This window comes from Sus scrofa, chromosome 5 (genome assembly GCF_054392235.1).
Source record: "Sus scrofa isolate SSC_HxYL_T2T_F1_AM1 chromosome 5, Sscrofa_HxYL_maternal_Yorkshire_Landrace_v2.0, whole genome shotgun sequence".
In the NCBI taxonomy this organism is placed as follows: Eukaryota; Metazoa; Chordata; class Mammalia; order Artiodactyla; family Suidae; genus Sus; species Sus scrofa.
The window spans coordinates 7372066-7395085 of NC_139387.1; the positions used below are offsets into that span (position 1 = coordinate 7372066).

Here is a 23020-nt window from a genome sequence, read left to right on the forward strand (position 1 = left end):
ACAAGGGGACAGTATGTTCTTAATACCCATTCTCCTCTTTCCCCCTTCAAAAAATCCAGACTGGTTAGGATTAAAAACTGCAGGATACCAGATAATTCCTGGAGTAGACAGAATTTTAAAGGGACAGGAGGAACAAAACCAAAGTTCACTACAAAACTTAGAGAAAAGTAATCAAGACTAAGATAAACCCTTAGACTGAGTTAACCAAGACTGAGTTAATCTCAGTGTTGAGGTTCTTTTTTTTTTAATTATAAAAACCCACTTGATACATTTAGGACTCTTATAATTATTCAAAGATATTTCAAGTAGCAAAACAGTTTCTGTGTATTAGTCAGGTGAGACACCACCAAACTGAATTAGCTAAAGTTACCAAGTACACATATCAAATATGGAGAATGCAGTAGTGCACCTGAACAGTCCCAACCGAGCACAGCTTCCCTCTCAGGACTTGTACTACTTCAAGACAAAGCTGCTCAAATCAGGAGTCATCAAATAATGTATCTAACAAGAATTCTCTACAATACCCCAAGTCACCAGCTAACTCAAATGTAAAATCCAATACCACATTACCAAAAAAAAAAAAAAAAAAAAGGCAACAACTACCACAGTACACAAAAACTAAAACCCACCAAAAACCTACAGGTGAAAAACACGTCTAAACATGATCTAAATATCCTTCTGCATTTAGTTAAGTGCATTTTACTAAGTGCAAAGTAATACCATACTCAATATGTGTAAGAATTCCGAGAAAAAACAGGTTAAAAAAAAGTTTCTCAAGACTACAGACACTGCAAGGAATGAAGACAGATCAAAGTTCATGTATTGCCAATGCTAGAAGCCTAATGTGGACGGACTCTGCAAAAGTCCCACTGCAGGTTACCTCAGGCTCATGATACAACTTTCTCCTAAAACCAAAGAATCCAGAGTATTTGCCATATCCTCACATTTTCACCCAAGCATAGTTCTAAGAAATGAAGCCTACTTAGAACTATGCTTTTACAAGTTCTCTACAAACTCGAAGGGTACATTTAACTCCATTATGCACCCTCCATAGCAGATGGAGGGATGACGTTGAGCCTGCTCTCAGGGAGTTAAAGAGATGCTCCGTAGTAAGGGGAACAGCGTGTAGACTGTCAGATGGTCAGCCATTCTTAGTCTTCATTATCCTGGCACCTCCAACAACTATGAGAGCAAAAGCGAAGGCCTGTGGCCATCAGGATAGCACCAAACTAATCGCAAGGGAATAGATGGAAGTCTTCCTTGACCAAAGGGCCAGTCCACAACCAAGTAAAAAATTTGAAGAGCTCTTTTAAACTGTTATCTGAATCTCCATATATGTTTAAAGTGTAAAAAGAATACACATACAGGAAACGTCCTTAATGTACATTTTGAACTTTTGTGTGATCAATTCATGTTTGCAGTTCATGATTGGTGCTCTTTCACTGCTAATCTTGATTGCCAAGTACATAACTCCATAAAATCAGTTATGCCCCTCAATCTTCCCCAAAGAGAAAGTAACTACAAACTGCAAAGAAAATGCCTCTACTCTCTTCCAACCCAAAACCCCAGAATTTCAGACATTTCGATCTTACACCAAAGAAATAAGAGAAATAAAATGAACTGCGCTCCATATTGATTTTTAAAGCAAATAAGGAGTGGAAGCAAAAAAAGCTAGCAATGGCAGGCAAAGTAATTCACGCTAAATTTCAGGTTTGACGTTTAACTTCACGTCAAACTTAAAATCCTGGATCGCATACACACAAATAATTAAAACCAAGACTTTTTACACACCCATTCTCAACAGAAAATCTTATGCAAAGAGAAATTCTTGAAGAGTAGAAAGGAAACAGGACAAGTGAGATTAAGAAGAAAAGATTGACAATTTCTCATATACCAACAACAACAAAAGAAATTAAAAGTCAAACTGCATAAAAAACCCTTACATGTAAACGCACTGGCAATTCCAAAATTAAACTGTATGGGAGCAACAATAAAGGCCATTTCTACAGCACCACTCAGGAGCTCTAATTCCAGAACACACATCGATATGACATAGTGTTGCAATGAATGTTTTAGGAAGCAAAGAAAATGGTTGGGCTACTGGACGCCTTCGACCAGCTCATTCAAACACCTTTAAAATTAATCAAGAGGCAAAGAAGTAGGAAGAGAGGAAGAAAACATGGACGAATAAAGGTGCAGCGAGCAGAAAAGATCAAGGAGGAGGTGGGAGGCCTGGGCTCCCAAGACTAACCTGTGCCATCGCTGGCGGACGCCGAGAGGGCCGGAGATGAGAGTTTAGGCCGCTTGGCTGAAGGCGGCCCCGGTTCCACCACATTCTCGGCCATTTTTAATTCTTTCGGAGATACAGGCGAGGAAAACGAGAATCCTCGGGAAATCTCTTCTTCAGCCCGGGGTCCCCGCCCGGATCCCTGGGGTGGGCTTGGGGGACTCCGCCGGCCCCCGAAGGGGGTGGGGGAAGTTCCTTTTTCTCTTCGCCGGATCGCGGTGGCTGAAGAGGGATGCGGACTCGATAGAAAAGGTAGGGGCGAGCGCGAGGGGCCGGGCCTGGGCCCAGGCCCGGAGGAGGGCACAGGCACACAAATGCGCCGAGCGCGTCCGCTGCGGCGAATTCCCGAGAACTCGCGACTCTAGAGGCGCAGTCCCCGGCCCGCCACGGCCGGCCCCTGCCCAGCCGAGGTCTCTCGGAGCTCCGCCGCCGCCATCAGCTTCTTCCTCCTCGGCGCTGTCCTCCTCCTTCTCATCGCCACAAGGAGGCGGGGGCGAAAAGGGGGGAGAGGAGGAGGCGACGAGAGACACTCACCTCCTCCCGGTGCCCCCTCCCGGACCTGAGCCCCCACCCTCCGAACCCTCCTCCTGCCGCCGCGCTCCGCGCCGCCGCCGCACCGGCCCCTAATGGCCGCAGAGAGCTCGCCCGAACCGAGAGCCAGGCTGGCGCCGCCGCCTCACATCGCGCGGCGGGCGGCGGAGGCGCGGCGAGGACGCCGGGCCCGGAGCTCGCCGACCCAGAGGGCCAAGGGGGCCGGGCCGAGCCGCGCCGCCCGCGCCGACACCAAGCCCACCGAGGAGGCCCCGCTCTGGCGGGCGGCGCAGGCGGCTTCCCCTCGCGCCGCGCTCTCCTCTTTCGCTCTTCCCTCCCGCGGAAAATAAATAAATACGGCCGCCGCTACGGCCCCCACCCCCGGCGACCAGGTGCCGGGAGCGCCCGCCCCCCGGGGCTCCGCTCGGGGCCGCCCTCGGCGGCGGGCGAAGGCGCCGCGGGGCGCGGGGTTATGTAATGGTCCCCCCTAGGCGTCGACGCCGGCCCGGCTCCCGGGCCGCGGTGGGGGTGTGTGCGGGCGGGAGGGGCTGGGGGTCGCCTCAGCCCGTGCGCCCCGGGCCCCCTGCCACTGTCTCGGCCCCTGCCGCCTCTCTCCGGCCCGGCTCCCCTCCGTACTCTCGCTCTCGCAGTTCGCACTCAGCCCGGCGTCCCGCTTGCCCACTCTCGCCCGCTCCCTCTCGCCCTCTCTCCCCCCCAGCCTAGCACACAAACAAGATGGCGGCTGTTGTTTCTTCCCTCTGCCGAATCCTCCTTACAGGCTAGCGGTAGCAGCGGCGGCCGGAAATGAGCCAAAGGGGGGGGTGAAAAAAAGGGGAGGGGTTGGGCCTCCGGAGGGAGGTGGCAGGGGGCGGGGCCTCGGGCCTAGCGGCTCACACAATGGGGGAAGAGGATCCGGGGGCGGGGCCGGCTCCAATCACGGGATCCGCCCAAGGCCCCAACGCGGTTGGCGCTTCCGCAAACTCCCCCGGCGTCACCCGGTGGCTCCCTTTAAAGGGGAGGTTTTGAGGTGGGGGGGGGTCAGGGGCAGACTTGGGATCTATTTTCAGTCGGTGGACACTTACCAGGGAAGGTGCCTGGGCTGGGTCTCTGCGTAGGAGCCCGGTGGGAACCGGGGGTGACGGAGCCCAGCAGTTACGCCGGGAAGGCGCCAAGTCACCGCACAGGTGGCGGAATAGGAGCGCCGTGGGGATGGCCCTGCGCCCCGGGCCCTTAGCTGGCTGGTCTTCCGAACCCCGTTGAATTTAGCAGGCAGAGGATACCCTGCCGCTCGATATTCCGGGCCAGAGACAGTGCGTTCTTCTCCATCTCTTAACCAAAGGGAAAAGCTCATATCCAAAAACCACGCCGATTACGAGTTGTTGTTTCCTTTTCCCCCTAACTTTCCAGTTTTTTTTGCCAGTGAACATACATTATTTTGATAATCAGGAAACAAAAATCACAGCAGCGAGAAGATGTTTTAAGACCAGATCCAAATTATTTCTTGCTCACCACGTGGACACACGCCCCTACCAGGTAGCACTCTAACCAAAGGAGCCTTGAATTATTTTCTGAACACGTCCTGGACCTGAAGACATTTTAGGGTGTTTCTTTTAACCCACTCTCAAAAACCAGCTTGAAACAACAACAAACACGTTTAGGCAGTGCCTTAAAGATAATGTATGGGGAAAGAAGCAGAAACATACTGTGCTTAAGGTAATGTAAGGAGGGAAAAAAGCAGAAAAAGAAGTAATGATGGAGGAAAATGCTTGAATATAAATAAAATGTATGTGTGACAACTGTTGTGCAAAGGAGGGCCTCACCAGCATTCTTTCGCATTCCTACACGTTACAGGATTCCTCCGTGTTTGGCCTTGGGTAAATTGGTACTCGAAGTGGCAAGGTCTCCCTAAAGAAACTTCTATCAGTAGTATCAATGGAGATAGTTAAAAACTTTTAAAGTGTATTTCAAGTCTCATGCTCCTTAGTTGATGTTTGCCTATTGTCGAGTTTACTTTGTTTTTTGTTGTTGTTTATTGCCTCCCCCTCTCCCCAGAATTGAACTACTTGTTTATTGAATTTTAAATGAATAGGAGAATAACTTTTAAGAGCCTAGGAGTGAAAATCTTAACGAAGCAACTCAGGTTCCCACCAAGGATGAATGCTGTTGTGTGATTTCAGGCCTCATTCACCTCAACTGCAGTAGAAAAGCAGGCAGATTGAAAAGGACAGTTCGACTTACCTTAAAGTTGTTTGGATTCACCAGGTAGGGCTAAGGTCGGAATGGGTCAGAATGATTCAATTATTTTTAGCTGTTTTACCCACACTCTCAGTAAAGAGAACAGAGGAAAGAAATGTGGACAATACCTGCAAATTTCGCCTATATATTCCTCAGGGGAGGTTGCTCATCTGACTTTTTGAAGAGTTTCTGACTTTTGGGCAAAGATTTGCCTAGTTTTGCAGAGACTAAACAGTGTTCAAACACCTAGCCAAATATACTACGGGACTAGGTATAGGAAAGGCTCAAAGAAGATCTGAGGGACATCTCGTGAGAAAATTCTGCTAAGAAAGAGGAGTCAGGGGACCATGGACCTGCCCCAAAGGAAAGGCTCTGCTGTACACAGGGGATTCTGATGTATGGCACTTCTTCCTGGGATTGATTCCTCTGGGTTTTACCCTGAGTCCAACCCTGAAGTCAGCCATGTTGGAAGTGGCTGGAGAAATGTTATCGCACAAAATGCAATCAAGGTGAAACTGCAGGTATGTTCAAAACCAGAGAATTGAATCTTCAGCTTGGCTTATAGCTAGCCTAATCAAATATTTTTTATTTTATTTTATTTTATTTTTAGCTATGGGGATATTTTATTAGATGCCATTATCTAATCAAATAAATTTAATTGATTGTGGAATGCTACTTGTAGATGAAGAGTGGGTTCATGAAGAAAGAATTGTCTGCCAGTAGCCGTGTGGTGGGGGCAGGGAAGGGAGGCACATGAGACAGTAGAGGCATATGAGAAGTAAGAGCTGGGACACTGGGTTTAAATTCTGGCTCTGTCACCTAGCAGCTCTGTGACTTGGGCCAGTTCCTCATAGGTAAAATGGATTTCTTTCTTTTTTCTTTTCTTTTCTTTTCTTTCTTTTTCTTTTTTTTTTTTTTTTTTTTTTTTTGCTTATGCCTACAGCATGCAGATGTTCTTGGGCTGGGGATTGAACCTGTGCCACAGCAGTGACTCCTTAACCACTAGGCCACCAGGGAACTCCTGGATTTCTTGATTAGACTTTCTTTATTGTTGTGAAAAGTAAACATCATAATTTATGAACAATGCTTATTACAGTGCCTAGCATATGGAAAGTACTCAACATGCTTTAGTTGTTTGTAGTTATCCTTTTCAAAAGGGATGGAGAATGAAAATGCAATGTAAGGTGATTAGCAGTGCCCAGAGCCTGGCCATTGCTCCTTGGCTACCACACTGGCTTCTCCACAGTCAGAAGGAAATGCCTCACAGGGTCATCTAACTCCTTTGAGATGTTCTCTGTTTATCTTGCCACGTACTGATCACTAATCTAGCTTCCCAGGTACCCTGAAGGCCAAAAGGAGACCCCTAGAGAGTAGGCACAAAAATAGGAGGAGAAAGGTGTTACCCCAGGGTGAATCCATCAGCTGCATGTTGACAAGATGCTACCCACATGACCCGCAGGCGCAGTAGTCTTGGTTCACTCCAACCCCCGCTCCCCAGGATCTATACCTTTTGTTTTGTGTTTCTTCCACCTCTGCGTAATCCTGCTGTCTCTTTGTCCAGCTGGACATCTGGACACCTTCTGCAAGTCCACATAGTCCTCCCGATGCCTTCTTCCTTGCCCTCAACCATCAAGTCCTGTGGATTCTACTTCCTGAATTGTCTTCCAAAGCAAGATGCTGAACCATGTGCAGGAGCCGCCTAGGCACAAAAATTAAATTAATAAGGGCCTTTATAGGTGTGCCCTCCACAAATTTTTCCAAAGCCTTTGTCATCAAGGGAAAAAAGTTCACGAAATTGGTTTGTGCCTGCAAATGCGAATGTGGACGGGGTTGTAAGAGCGGCTGCACAGCCATCACAAGGAATCCCTGATTTATATATTATATATCCTTGTGAAATGTTGTCCATGTCTGCAAGAACACATTTTTTTCATATCACACATTCAATGAGGTCTGTTCTTAAAAAGAATTTTAATAGCCAGTATTGGCAAAGGTGTGGAGCTTTGATGCTTTGATGGGTGCTTTGATCCACTGTTAGTGGGACAGAGCATGGCACAGACATTAAGGTTCATAACAAATGTTTATAGGCTTAGAGAAACCCAGTATGTCTAAGATGTATTCTCTAAGTACACAGAGATAAGACTGTCCCTGCAGCATTGTGACAGTCCCTCCCCCACCCCAAAAAGGGGAAACAAACCAACAGCCCATCTCTACATGAATGGTTGAAAAAAAAACAAAAAACAAAACAAAAACAGCCAACTGCGGATATGATTCCACTTATATAAAGTACCTGGAGTCGTCAAATTCACAGACAAAGTAGAATGAGTTTGTTTTAGTTTGGTAAGACGAAACACCTCTGGGGGTGGATGCTGGTGCTGCTGCACAGCAGTGTGAATGTACTTTATGCCACTATGCACGTGAGCATAATTATGATGGTTAACTTGTATGTTATGTGTATTTTACCACCACTAACTTCAAAGTTTTAAAATGGTGAAAATGAAAATTATATATATATAAACCACCATTTAAAAAAAACACGAAACAGTGTTAGATAATGGAGTATTAGCAGTCATTAAAAACGAGCAGGTAGAGGAGTTCCTGTTGTGGCTCAGCAGAACTGAATTTGACTAGTATCCATGAGGATGCAGGTTCGATCCCTGGACTTGCTCGGTGGGTTAAGGATCCGGCATTGTGGTGAGCTGTGGTGTAGGTTGCAGATGCAGCTCAGATCTGGCAGTGCTGTGGCTGTGGTGCAGGCCAGTGGCTACGGCTCCGGTTTGACCCCTAGCCTGCAAGGCTCTATATGCCGTAAGTATGGCCCTAAAAAGCAAAAAAAAAAAAAAAAAAAAGCAAAAAAACCTAGCTGGTGGATATGTACTACCACAGAACGATGTCCATATATTCCTAAGGGGAAAAAGAAAATCATAGGACAGCACTATAATTAATAATAATAATGACTTCGAAACAGAGTGAATATGCACCAAACTCTTACAGGGGTTGGGGTGAAAGCAGTGCTACCGGGCGCTTTTATTCTCAATTATAAATTTTCGTGGTATGTGAAATCAGAACCAAAAAGCATTTTTTCAAAAACTTTCAATAGTTCCTCTTTGCTGTTAGGGTAAAGTTTCATGTTCAAGAAATGGCCCTTGCCGACCTATCTCATTTCTCTCAACTTCCCTCCTTGCAGCCAAGTGGAATTATTTCTATTCTGTTTGTGCTATATGCTCTCTCTGTCCCCAGGACACTCACACATACATTCTTTCTGTCTAAAACACTCACCACCCCCTTCCCGTCCACTCATCTAATTCCCAATCATCCTTCAGATCTCAGCTCACACATTCCCCCCTCCACCCTTTTTTTAACCAAAACAATTTTCCTTTGTGGTTCAACATCAATTGCTCATAAGTTGTCTTCCAGGCATGGGTCTAGGCTTTTGGAATACCAAGAAATAGATGGAAACCTCTGCGTACATCCTAGCTGGGGGAGAAACAGTAGCTACGAGACACGATAAATTAAGAAACTTTTATGCTATGTTAGAAGGTGACAAGTGCTGTCACACATCCCTTTTTCTGTCAAGTCCTCCCCACTCCCTGAGTCCAGGTTTCCAACTCCCGCCATGCCCTTCCAGGGCGACCATCCTACACTTTAAAAAATTTTTATTTTATTTATTTTGCCTTTTAGGGCCACAGGTGCAGTATATGGAAGTTCCCAGGCGAGGGGGTCGGATCAGGGCTGCAGCTGCCCCGGCCTACAGTACAGCTATGGCAACGCTGGATCCGAGCTGCATCTGCGACCCACACCACAGCTCACGGCAACGCTGGATCCTCGACCCACTAAGCGAGGCCAGGGATTGAACTTGCATCCTCGTGGATACTAGTCGGATTACTTACCGCGGGAACTCAACATCTTACACTTCTGAATGGCCCCACCTTTCACCTTGTCATCGTCCTTGTGCGCCTTCCCTGTGGCAGCAGGGAGGGCCACCGTGTTATCCATCTCCCTCTCCCCAGGTCCTAACTCAGGACCTGATGCAGAATGAGAACTCAACTCCAATTTCTTGAGCAAATTAACAGATACCATTGATTTGAGAATCTGGTCAGGGTAGGTGGGTCTCCCCGCCTGTCCTCATTGGTTTTACTGCAGCAACAAGGACTTTTGGGCCCTGAAAAGGACATGGCCTATTTTATCTGTCTATCACAGGGCCAGCCATTCTTCCCCTCTCTCTCTCTCTCTCTTTTTTTTTTTTTTTTTTTTTTCCCGGCTGCACCTGCAGGATAGAGGGATCTGAGCCTCAGTTGAGACCTACTCTGCAGTTTGTGGCTACACCAGGTCCCTAATCCACTGAGCAAGGCCGGAGATCGAAGCTGAATCCTCACAGATGCTATGTCGGGTTCTTAACCTGCTGAGCCACGACAGGAACTCCTCTCTTGGAATCATAAGTACCTTGACCTGAACTGTTTCTTAATTACAGCAGAAAGAGAATGATGTCTGTATTCGTTAATGATCTGGGAAACCGGGGGCTCTAAAGCAAGTAAAATGTCCTTCATGAGACCCGAAACTGAGGCAAAGGAAAGGCTTGAACTCAGGTCTTTCAACATCACATACAGGCCTCTTACCACTGAAGCCTTCGGGCAGGAAGCAGCTTCCGTGTATCTCTAGCACCTGTTACAGAAACTGCCACAGAATTCATAGCCAAGGAGTAATTGCTGATTGACTGAATGAACGGATGAATGAACGATCAAGGGAGAAGAAACTTCTACACATAAACACACTCATAATAGCTTTTCTATAAAATAAGAACACAGGAGTTCCCACTGTGGCACAATGGGGTTAAGAATCTGACCGCAGCAGCTTGGCTCACCCCAGGGGGCTGGGGATTTAACCCCAGCCTGGTGTAGTGGGTTAAAGGATCCGGTGTTGCCATGGCTGTAGTATAGGTCGCAGCTTCAGCTCAGATTCAGTCCCTGGCCTGGGAATTTCCATATGCCGCAGGTGCAATCATAAAAAAGAAGAACAGAGTGCCAAAGCCGCAGAAGCAGCCACAGAACTTGAACTCGTAACTGTCCACAGTATTAGGCACGGTGTCCCACCATCAGGACTGAAGTGGACTAGCAGAGGTTAAGGTAACCCAAGAACATGCACTCTTTATATCCTGAACCATCCTTAATGCGCCTCTTCTTGGTACCCAGCACGTCGCTGGATACTGTGGATTCCAACACGGAAAAGATAGCGATCCTGTCTCCCAGGCACCCCATCTGGTTTGAAAGAAACTCAGAGAGGTAAATAGTTCCTGGACAGAGTGACAGAGGTGCACTCAAGGCAAACAAGAATGGATAATTCATGAGCAAAACCACTTGTCACTTTGGTGCCTAGATGCTGCTCACCAAGGCTGAGCATATGCTAATAAGAACGGCCAGGCAGGAGAGGATGCCGGAAAACTGGGCCCGGCCAGGCCACAAAGGACTGTGTGTGCCAGGCTGGGAAGTTGGGGCTGAGACCTAAGTCCTGCTTTTTTGTTTGGGTTTTGTGGTCCTTTGATCTACAAATTGGCACATCTGTAGAGTAATTCAGTGGAATATTAAAATAGCTTAGTAGTATAGCAAATAAAAATCTGATTGACTGCAAAATAAGAAAAACCGTGGCCTCAAATTTGGTACTTTATATTCTAAAAGGGTGCTCTAAAGGGTGGCAAAAGAGACAGATATGCAAATGAGATGTTTTCAATGTCTTGTACCCCTAAGCTGACGGTAACCATCGCCACAACGTGTGGGCCTATCAGACTGTGACTCTACCTAAAGGATCTCAAAATAGCTCTGCTCTGCTCTCTGCGGCAGGCACGCTTCTGCTCTATTCTGCGGTAGCTCATTCTTTACTATTGTTGCTATGTGACAAACTATTGGCTCTCAGTGTTAATCCAAGCCTGCTGGAGAGGGAGGGCAGGCAGAGGGTTCTGGGAAAAGCACGTTTCCTAGAATCGAGTGTAACCAACGTGTCCTGAGCATTTCCGAGGTAACCCCTCTGTACCTGGCCCTAAAGATACAGATGTCCACTTGTGTTTAGGGACCACTCGTTTATTGACTAGCTTCTATATGGGAGGCATCATGCTGGGCTCCAGATATACAAAGACCAATAAAATTCACATCGTTTCTGACCTCAGTTGCTCACTACCTAGTGGGAGAGATAGGCTCATACATAGGAAATTACAATCTCATATCCAAGATGCAATGAAAGGAGCTTGGGTGTTCTGTGGACACTCACGGTGCTTCAGGAGATTTCGGCTTTGGACATGGTGATGTGTTGTGAGACACCCACGTGGAGCTCTCCCTTGGACACACAGGTCTGTGGGAAATCAAAGTCAGTCCTTGCCCTGGAGGGTCTTGCTATGGAGTGAAAGAAACAAATGATCAGTGACAATGCCCTGTAGTGAAGGCTACACAGAGGTTCACTCAGAGATGACGGTATGGGAGTTCCCGTTGTAGCCCAGCAGAAACAAATCTGACTAGGAACCATGAGGTTGAGGGTTCGATCCCTGGCCTGGCTCATTGGGTTAAAGATCCAGTGTTGCTGTGAGCTTTGGTGTAGGTTGCAGATGCGGCTCAGATCTGACGTTGCTGTAGTTGTGGTGTAGGCTGGCAGCTATAGCTCCGAGGTGGTGTGGTGTAGGCTGGCAGCTATAGCTCCGAGGTGGATCCCTAGCCTGGGAACCTCCATATGCCACAGGTGTGGCCCTAAAAAAGAAGCAAAAAAAAAAAAAAAAAAAGATGACGGTATGACTACTTTGGCCTGGAAGTTGTGGTGTCCCTGGAGGAGACAGCCTAGGAGCTGAGTCTTGAATGATTCAGAGTGGTTATCATTGTTAAAAATAAATACATAAATAAAGGAGAAGCCTACGTGAAATAACTGAGCACCTCTTCTTTGGCTCTGTAAGTCCAGGCACAGGTAAGGGGAGAGTGCCCAGAGCTGGCACAGCAAACATAAGCCTCTGAACCTGGACACTGGTCACTGGTAGAGTGGCTTCCTGGGGAGCTGAATGTATGCTTGGTGATGTAAGATGTTTTGGGCGGTTGAGGGCATTCGAGACAAGGCAGCAAACCCAGAGTTCTCCACTCTGCCAACCCAATAGACGTCTCCTTCCATAGGACTTCAGGTGCATGGCCATGAGACTCAGGTGGAATATCTGCCTGGTCGCCCTACCAGCAGTCTCATTGCAGGTTTAGTCTCAGCACTACTCCTTTGACTCATCTTGGCATAAATCAAAGTCAGAGCAATTTCAAGTCAAGCCCAAATCAGTCTTCTCACCCATCCTTGAACCTTAATTAAATTTGCTTTGACTCAGCTCAGCTTACTGGGCAAGGGAAACAGAGGCTACAAGGGCCTGAGGAAGTCACTGTTGCTGTAGCTAAAAGTGCCTAGAACAGGAGTTCCCTGGTGGCTCAGCAGGTTAAAGATCCAGTGTTGCCACTGCTGTGGCTCAGATCGCTGCTGTGGCGCGTGTTCGATCCCCGACCTGGGAATTTCCACATTTCCACACAACTAAAGTTAAAAGGGGGAGTTCCCATGGTGGCTCAGTGGGAATGAATCCGACTAGTATAGAACAAATAGGAGATTCGTGAAGTCATTTATTAATTCATCAAAAATGATCTGTGGAGTTCCCGTTGTGGCTCAGTGGAAATAAACTAGACTAGTATTGATGAGGACCCAGGTTTGATCCCTGGCCCTGCTCTGTGGTTTAAGGATCCAGCATTGCTACAAGCTCTGGTGTAGGGTGCAGATGTGGCTCCGGATCCTGTGTTGCTGTGGCTATGGTGTAGGCCGGCATCTATAGCTCTGATTTGACCCCCTAGCCTTGGAACTTCCATATGCTGTGGGCAAGGCCCTAAAAAGGCAAAAAAAAAAAAAATCTGAATTGGTACTTCATGTGACAACAAAGGGTTAAAGTTTAATCCACAGGGCTTTTGCAAATAAAGAAAAAAAAATAGAAAAAAATTTGGGAAAACCCCTCCGCAAACAATAAACATTGTGGCTGACAAACCCTAAGGTGACTTCCAGTAATTCTGACCTCCTGAGATCCATGCCTCTATGTAATCACTGCCCCCAAGTGTGGGCAGAATCTGTGACTCCCTTCTAACCCATAGGATACGGCCAAGGTAATGGGATCTTGCTGTGTTATGTGCCACTGCACCAAGACTTAGCAAATTGCACCAAGAGCAGCCACCTTGAAGCAGCCCACGTGGCAAGGAACCACAGGAGGCCACCAGCCAAGAGAAAGCTGGGGCCCCCAGTCATACAGCTACAAGGAAAGGAATTCTGCCAACCATCTGAATAAGCCTGGAATCAGATTCTTCCCCATTCGAGCCTCCACATGAAAATGCAGCCCAGTCAACACTTTGTACAGCCCTGGAAAACCCTGAGCCCAGGACCCAGCTAAGACATGCCTGGACTCCTGACCCACATAAACTATGACATAATAAATGTATGCATTGTTTTCAGCCACTAAATTTGTGGTAACTTGTTAGGTAGCAGTAGAGAACTAAAACAATAGGTCAGGAAAGGAAACACAAAAAGGACTTTTAAAAAAAGTAAATGTGGAGTTCCTGTCATGCCGCAGACGAAACGAAGCCAACTAGGAACCATGAGGACGCGTGTTCGATACCTGGCCTCGCTCAGTGGGTTAAGGATACGGCATTGCCGAGAGCTGTGGTGTAGTTTGCAGATGTGGCTTGGATCCTGTGTTGCTGTGGCTGTGGTGTAGGCCGGCAGCTGCAGTTCTGATTTGACCCCTAGCCTGGAAACCTCCATGTGCCACAAATGTGGCCCTAAAAAGCCAGAAAAAAAAAAAGTAAATGTATTTTAGGTAGGTTATATATAATAATATTTTAATATATTTTAATTATATATATGTGGGGTTTTGTTTGTTTGTTTTGTTTTGCTTTGTAGGGCATATGGAAGTTCCCAGGCCAGGAGTTGAATCAGAGCTGTAGCCACCGGCCTACAGCACAGCCACAGCAACGCCAGATCCTTAACCCTCTGAGTGAGGCCAGGCATTGAACCTGCATCCTCTTGGATGCTAGTCAGATTTGTTTCTGCTGAGCCACAACAGGAACTCCCCAGTGACAATCTTTGTTACCAGTTTCTTGCGTGTGCCTCCAGAGCTAATCACTGCATATATGAGGAAACAAATTTATATTCCTTTATATATTTAAAACTTTCTCTCTCTCTCTCTTTTTTTTTTTTTTTTGCCTTTTGTCTTTTTAGGGCCGCACCCATGGCACATGGAGGTTCCCAGGCTAGGGGTCCAAATTGGAGCTACAGCTGCCAGTCTACGCCAGAGCCACAGCAATGCCAGATCCAAGCTGTGTCTTCGACCTACACACAGCTCACAACAACGCTGGATCCTTAACCTACTGAGCGGGGCCAGGGATCGAACCCGCAACCTCATGCTTCCTAGTTGGATTCGCTTCCAGTGTGCCATGATGGGAACTCCAAAAACTTTTTTTCTCTTAAGTGGTATTTCCATACGCTCTTCTGAACCATTTTTATTTTTATTTCTGTATTATGAAGTACAAAATACAAAACCCATATGCTGATTTTAAAGACAAAGGCAACCCTTGGGGATGGTTCCAGATCATGAAATAAAATCAGGGCAGTACCTCCGCAGCCCTTCCTCTGGCTGAGTGGCTTCTCCTATTACATACTCCTTGCTTCTTTGAAGATGTAACCACTACACTGGCTTCAGCCATTATCATTCCCTTGCCTTTTAAATGCAGGTTTCCCCCCACGTATGCATCCTCAGACACTGTACAGTAGTTTAGTTTCGCCTGATTTTGACCTTTATATAAAGGGAATTGTGGAGTTCCCGTCGTGGTGCAGTGGTTAACGAATTTGACTAGGAACCATGAGGTTGTGGGTTCGATCCTTCGATCCCTGGCCTTGCTCAGTGGGTCGAGGATCTGGTGTTGCTGTGAGCTGTGGCGTAGGCCGATGGCTATGGCTCCGATTAGACCCCTAGCCTGGGAACCTCCATATGCCGCGAGAGTGGCCCTAGAAAAGGCAAAAATACAAAAAAAAAAAAAAAAAAAAAGGGAATTGTGCTCTTCATTTGTGACTTAGCTTGACATCTTTATGCAACCTAGCCATGTTGACACATGCCGTAGTGATGTGTTCATTCTACTTCTGTATGGTTTTCCACTGTATTAATAAACTACAATTTATTTTTATTTTTCCAATCTACTATGGAGGGATACTTAAGATTTTACATTTTTGTTTTATTAGGCGCAGTTCTGCTCTGAAATTTATTCACATACCTCTTGGTACACAGGGGTAAGGCTTTTGCAAGAAGTAGAGATACCAGGAATAGAATTTCTAAGATACATGGCATGTATCTTCAATTTTTCTGAGTTTACCAGTTTACACTCCTACCAGCAGTTTATGAGTGTTCCTATTGCTCCATGTCATGGAGGACATTTGGTGTTGCCAGATTTCTCAGTTTTAGCTACTCTGGTGGGTATGTGGTGCAGTCTTGGTGTGATATTAATTTGTATCTTCCTTAATGTCCATTTGGATTTTTTCTGTCTTTTTTTTCTTTTTCATTAAAGTGTAGTTGATGGGGAGTTTCCATGGTGGCTTAGTGGTAACGAACCTGACTAGTATCCATGGCCTCACTCAGTGGGTTAAGGATCCCGTGTTGCCATGGGCTGTGGTATAGGTCGCAGATGCGGCTTGGATCCTGTGTTGCTGTGGCTGTGGTGTAGGCTGGCAGCTGTAGCTCCGATTCGACGCCTAGCCTGGGAACTTCCATATGTTGCAGGTGCGGCCCTAAAAAAAATGCAAAAAAAAAAAAGTATAGTTGATATACAGTGTTGTGCCAATTTCTGCTATACAGCAAAGTGACTCAGTCATATGTGTGTGCGTGTGTGTATATATATACACACACGCACACACATATATACATACCTTCTTTTTTAAAATATTATTTTCCATCATGGTCTATCCCAAAAGATTGGATATAGTTCCCTGTGCTGTACAGTAGAACCTTACTGTTTCTCCGTTCTAAATATAATCGTGTGCATCTAGTAACCCCAAACTCCCAGTCCATCCCACTCCCTCCCCCACCCCTGGCAACCACAAGTCTGTTCTCCATGCCTGTGAGACTGTTTCTGTTTTGTAAATTGGTTCATCTGTGCCATATTTTAGTTTCCATATATAAGTGATATCATATGGTGTTTGTCCTCTTTCTGTCTTACTTCATATTATGATAATTTGTATTTGCATCCATGTTGCTGCGAATGACATTTCGTTCTTTTTTATGGCTGAGTAGTGTTCCATTGTATATATGTACCACATCTTCTTAATCCATTCATCTGCCAATGGGCACTTTGGATTTCCTCTTTTATGAAGTGAAAGAAGTTCACTTCATAACTTGAAGTTATTGTTCAAGTTATTGTTCAATTTTCTGTTGGTTTGTTCGTCTTTGTCTGATGGACGATTGATAATCTCCTACTTTGCCATTTGTTATTTGCAAATGGATCTTAAGTATGCAAGATGCTCCCGCTCAGTTATAAAAAGAGATGACAAAACTATGCTGGCATTCTTTTTGCTATTATCAGATTGGCCAAAGATCAAGGGTATTGGCAGGCATGTGAGGAAGGTAGAGAGGACATCAAAGATGGGCCTGCAAATTAGTGAACTTTGATGAGATCAGTTTGGCATGTCTAACACACTATGAACTGCATGTATGGTTGCATTCAGCCACTTCATTTCTAGGAATTTATCCCCAAGACGGTCCCCAACTTACGATGATTCAACTTTAGGATGGTGCAAAAACAATTCTCTTTCAGTAGAAACCATGCTTCAAATTCTGAAATTGGATCTTTTTTTCTTTCTTTGCACAGCCCTACCTGCGGTATATGGAGTTCCTGGGGTAGGGGTTGAATTGGAGCTGCAGCTGCAGGCCTACACCTCAGCCCCGGCAATGCTGGATCCGAGCTGCCTCTGTGACCTATGCCACAGCTTGTGGCAGCACCGGATCCTTAACCCACTGGGCGAGACCAGAGATTGAACCTCCTCCTTACGGAGACTGTGTTGGGTTCTTAACCCCCTGAGCCACAGTGGGAATGCCCGAGACTTATTTTTTTACTCTACGCCCCTTTGCCCCGTTTAGATTTCTACCAGGTACGTGTATCACCTATTAAAAGTACGTCAAGTAATTTTAGAATGAGCTCTGATTATGGGCCAGTCCTGTGCTAATCCTAGAGATACGGTGGTGAACAAAACAGAGACTTTGCCTTATGGAGCTCCTGGTCTAGTGACAGGTGGCAGTCACTGAAACCATCATTGTGGTGATATGTGATTCGTGCTGTAGGAGAGGACACGGAGGCCCTTTGGAGGAAGGTGACCCAGAGCAGGCACATCTAACGGAGACTTGCAGGCAGCCTACTGTTGACATGGGGAGCAGAAAGAAGAGAGACAGCCTGTGGAGGTGGCTTACAGAGACCACAGGCCCCAGCAGAGGAAACAGCATTTGCGGAGGGGGAGCAGAGCTTGGTCCATTTGAGGAACTGAAAGAAGTTCAGCTCAGCCGGAAGTTGACATGAGCTGAGCTGGTTGTCAGAAAAAGCCAGAGTAGAAGTATGGAGAAAGGATTGAAAAGGGACAAGAGTGGAGTTGGAAGGCTGGTTAGGAAGCTTCTGCCATCATCACGTGAGAGAGGTCAGGGAGCTGGATCAAGAAGTTGGCAGTGGGGATAGAAAGTATGGGACAGATTCCAGAGCTCTTGACAATATAGACTCTATAGACTTAGTGGTTGGATGATGGTGAAGGAGAGAGAGGATCATTCTAATAATAAAAGCTAATATTTGGTAAGGATTTGCCATGTGGCGGTCACCGCCCAGCACACGGCATGACTCTACCATTCCGTGGTCAGTGATCTGGGAGGTAGGTCTTGCCACCATGAGAGTCTACAGATTTAAAGGAGGTTAAAGAACTTGGTTGAAGCCACACAGGGACTATGTAGCAGAACCAGCACTGGAAGCCATTTATCTGGCTGCCAAGTTCATGCTCTTAACCCATCTCTTAAGGGTGACTCTCAGATGTCAAGTTTGGGCAAATGAGAGGTTAATGATGCCATTTACTGAGAGAAAACACAAGAGAGGAAGAAGGTTAGCGAAAGAAAACCTCAGAACCATCTGATTCTGCCAATTTAAGGTGCCTTCTTTATTTATTTATTTATTGCTTTTTAGGGCCACACCCTGCAACATATGGAGGTTCCCAGGTTGGGGGTCAAAGCAGAGCTACAGCTGCCGGCTTTTGCCACAGCCACAGCAACACAGGATCTGAGCTGTGTCTGTGACCTACACCACAGCTCATGGCAATGACGGATCCTTAACTCACTGAGCAAGGCCAGGGATCAAACCCGCATCCTCATGGATACTAGTTGGGTTCGTTTCCGCTGTGCCACAACCGGAACTCCCAAACCATAGCCAGTTTTATACATAAAACTGGAGAAAGATCTTGGCTGGAAATTTGGGTATCCTCAGGGATACCCAAAGTGAAAGGAGTGAAAGGAGTTGATGAAACTAGACTGAGACGGACTAAGTAAGAGCAAAGAGGAGCCAGGACAGTTTTTTTCCAGCAGGGAGGTCACATGATCAAAGCTTGTTTATAAGAAGATAGCTCTGGCAGCAGTGTGGAAGCTTGGCTGATTTGGAGAAACAGGTAGCACAAAATCCAACACATGTATTTATGTTATCATTTAGTCACCATCCAAGCATCACCAAACACTTTGTGCCGGGGATTACCAAGTCCAGGGAACACTGAGACAAACCAGACCCTGTCCTTGGCCTTGTGGAACTTCAGGGCCAGGAAGTCTCTTTAGAGAGACTTGTGTTATGAGAGGGGCAGGTGGGCATGGGCTGCCGGGGAGCTCAGGGGAAGGGAAAGGAGATCTAAATCCACCTTGGACAGGAGGTTCTGTCATAGAAGACACGGCTGGAGGTAAATCTTGGTGATCAAGTAAGTGACACCCAGACAAGAAATAGGCAGAACTGGAGTTCCTGTAATGGCTCAGTGGTTAACGAATCCGACTAGGAACCATGAGGTTGCGGGTTCGATCCCTGGCCTTGCTCAGTGGGTTAAGGATCTGGCATTGCTGTGAACTGTGGTGTAGGTCGCAGACATGGCTCGGATCTGATGTGGCTGTGGTTGTGGTGTAGGCTGGTGGCTACAGCTCCGATTCCACCTCTAGCCTGGAAACCTTCACTTGCTGCGGGCGCAGCCCTAGAAAAGACAGAAAGACAAAAAAAACAAAAACAAACAAAAGCAAAAGAGAAAGAAAGAAATAGGCAGAACATGACAGGCAGAGCCAGCAGTGTGGGTGGAGGTACTGTTAACTAAAAATGCTGCATTCCGTACCTTTGTGGGATTCAGTGAGATTGGGGCAATGTGTGCGTGTGTGGGGAAGGGAAAGAGACAAGGTTGGAGTTCTAGACAAGCTCCGAAAAAGCCGGGGTGCACTTAAAGAAGGAGATTGAATTTTACCCTGAAAATAGTGGTGAGACTTTGGAGGTAAGCAGGGAGGTCATGCGAACAGATTTTCCCTTTAGAAAGATCCCTGTGGGAGTTCCCTTCGTGGCTTAGTGGTTAACAAATGTGACTAGGCTCCATGAGGATGCAGCTTTGATCCCTGGCCTCACTCAGTGGCTTGAGGAGCCGTGTGGCCGTGAGCTGTGGTGTAGGTCGAAGACGCAGCTCGGATCCCCAATTGCTGTGGCTGTGACATAGGCTGGCAGCTGTAGCTCCAGTTCCATCCCTAGCCTGGGAACCTCCATATGCTGCAGATGCGGCCCTAAAAAGAAAAAAAAAAAGAAAAAAGAAATAAAAAGATCCCTGTGGATGCAGCGTAGACAATGGGCAGGAGGAGGCCAGAAGACCAACAAGGAGGCCAGCTGGGAGGATGCTGCGGTGGGAGTGGGGAGTGGTGGCAGTGGTCCAGGTAGAAAGAATAAGGACTTGGACTCCGGTGTGTGCACTCCTTTAGCTTCCTCTACACTATGCTGTGTAACAAACAACTTTAAAATTTCCAGGCATACGGCAACATGCATTTATTTTTTTGCTCATATAACATGAAGGTTGCAGGTTGACTACCCCTCTGCCTGATGCAGCTGCACGAATGTTTTCCTTCTGGAAGCCAAGTTGAAAGAAGAGCCACCTTCTGAGACATGCTGTTCTCCTAGTGGAAGGTTAGAGCAAGAGTCCCTCAGCCAAGCCACACAACTTCATTTATTTTGTTTATTTATTTATTTATTTGCTTTTTGTGTTTGCACTTGTGGCATGTGGAAGTTCCTAGGTGAGGGGCTGAATCGGAGCTACAGCTGCTGGCCACAGCCCCAGCCACAGCAACGAGGGATCTGAGCCACATCTGCAACCTACACCACAGCTCATGGCAACACCAGATCCTTAACCCACTGCGCGAGGCCAGGGATCAAACCCTCAACCTCATGGATACTAGTTGGGCTTATTACGGCTGAAGCCCCATGGGAACCTCCCACAACTGCATTTAAAGCTGCTCAATTGTGACGAAGGTCACACACACTCACATCCCACTGGCCAAAGCATATCAAGTGGCAAAATCCAAGGTTAACAGACCAGGGAAACATGTCAAGGGTTGGAGGGAGTTAATGCTTGTGAACATGTAAGATAGGCAATAGCGACATGTCATTGAGGACAGAAAGGAAAAATTGATTCGAATCCTGGTATTTGGTGGGATTTGACTGGATATGGGGGATGTGCCAAGGATTACTTCAGGTGGTTAAGTTAAAGGTGGTATGACTCAATAAGAAAAGGGATACAGGAAGAGGAAGCTTATCCTAGAAGATGCTCAGCATCCGAGGTCCCGTTGTGGTGCATTGGAAGCGAATCCGACTAGGAACCATGAGGTTGCAGGTTTGATCCCTGGCCTCACTCAGTGGGTTAAGGATCCGGCATTGCCGTGAGCTGTGGTGTAGGTCACAGACGCGGCTCGGATCCCACGCTGCTGTGGCTCTGGCGTAGGCCGGCGGCTACAGCTCCGATTAGACCCCTAGCCTGGGAACCTCCATATGCCGCAGGTGCGGCCCCTGAAAAGACAAGAGATGAAAACAATGCTCAGGACCAAATCTGCTTCTCGTGACAATGATACTTTGGTTTTGCTTTATTAAGGGACCATCCTTCCCCCACTATCAACCATTATGTTTTGGGTGAAACTTTTACCCATATACCAGGGTGGAGCATGTGACCTAGTCTTAAGCCAATAAGAACATTCTGTGTTCTTAGCACAATGATCTATCTGTTCAAGACAGGACTCACGACATAAATCTGGCTAATCAGCGCCGGGAAGGCTCCACCGTAGGTCTTTAATTGCTGATATGAATGAGAAAGGGCAGGGATATGGTGGCACACGGGGAACAGAACAAGGAATCTTGGAACAGCGTCAGCACAGAGGAAGCAGAGCAGGGAGGAGATAAGACAGTGGTTCCTGGTGACATCACCTGGGCTTTGCCTGAGACATATGTGGAGCAATCCCAGGGAAATGTTAATTCTAAGCATCAGAAACCCAGAGGAAAAAGCTAGAGAACGCATGGTTCATGAAGGTAAGAAGAGTCTGAGCAAGAGATAATGAAGAATTGAAATAAATCACTGGCTTTGGAAATGGATAGAAACACTGAGTGAGAAACATGGTGGAAGACTTAGTTGGCTCATGGCACGTGGGGGTAAACGGACAGAGAGGCGAAGATGATGAAGTGCTAATCCACAGACGGGAATATATGCAGAAAAGGTGAAAGCATTGAGAGCAAGAGTACAGGAAGCGGGGCACCCTCAAGGGTCAAAGAATAGGTTCTATTTTGGACTTTTTTTTTTTTTTTTGTCTTTTGTTGTTGTTGTTATTGTTGTTGTTGTTGTTGTTGCTATTTCTTGGGCCGCTCCCGCGGCATATGGAGGTTCCCAGGCTAGGGGTTGAATCGGAGCTGTAGCCACCAGCCTACGCCAGAGCCACAGCAACGCGGGATCCGAGCCGTGTCTGCAACCTACACCACAACTCACGGCAACGCCGGATCGTTAACCCACTGAGTAAGGCCAGGGATCAAATCTGCAACCTCATGGTTCCTAGTCGGATTCGTTAACCACTGCGCCACGATGGGAACTCCTGGACTTTTTTTTTTTTTGTCTTTTTAGGGCCGCACCTGCAGCATATGGAAGTTCCCAGGCTAGGGGTCAAAAACAGATGTAGCCGCTGGCCTAAACCACAGCCAAGCAACACCAGATCCATGATGCATCTGCCACCTACACCTCAGCTCATGGCAATGCCGAATCCTTTAATCCACTGAGCGAGGCCAGGGATCGAACCTGTGTCCTCATGGATACTAGTTGGGTTCGTGACTGCTGAACCACAACGAGAACTTCTATTTTGGACATGTTCAGTGTGAGGTGCCTGCTGTGGACAGAAAGGCTGATATGGGACATGATATATAACAGGTCAAGAATGGACACGTAGGGAGTTCCCATCGTGGCTCAGTGGTTAACGAATCCGACTAGGAACCATGAGGTTGCAAAAGCAGAAAAAAAAAAAAAAAAAAAAAAGAAAAGAAAGGAAAGAAAAGAAAAAAGAAAAAGAGCTGGAGAACTGGTTGTTGGTGTGGAAAAAAACACACATGTGGTGGTACAAAACAGTTTATAGTGGCCATTCACAAACCAAGAAGAGAGGTCTCAGCAGGAACCAGACCTGCTGACACCTTGATCTTGGACTTCTAGACTCTAGAAGTGAGAAAGTATGTTTCTGTTGTGTAAGCCATCAAGCCTGGGGTACTTTGTTATGCAACCCTAGTGAAATGGGTTTTTTTTTTTTTTTTGCTTTTCAGGGCTGAACCCGAGGCATATGGATGTTCCCAGGTTAGGGGTCGAATCGGCGCTACAGCTGCCAGCCAACACCACAGCCAC

At 46.8% G+C, this 23020-nt stretch overlaps 1 protein-coding gene across 2 annotated transcripts in view; it reads right to left on the bottom strand.

The window, feature by feature from the left end:
• EP300 (E1A binding protein p300) overlaps positions 1-3594 on the bottom strand; it is an 83138-nt gene extending 79544 nt beyond the window's left edge. The window contains exons 1-2 of one of the 2 annotated variants that reach the window (XM_084955173.1): positions 3455-3594; positions 2252-2754 (exon numbers count right to left, since the gene is read on the bottom strand). In XM_084955173.1, the coding sequence (XP_084811299.1) occupies positions 2252-2345 (94 nt within the window). In that variant the 5' untranslated portion in view covers positions 2346-2754; positions 3455-3594. Of the gene's footprint in view, positions 1-2251; positions 2761-3454 lie in introns of those variants that run through there. The other variant, XR_014802951.1, reaches the window with a different exon arrangement.
• Between the last annotated feature and the right edge of the window lie 19426 nt (positions 3595-23020).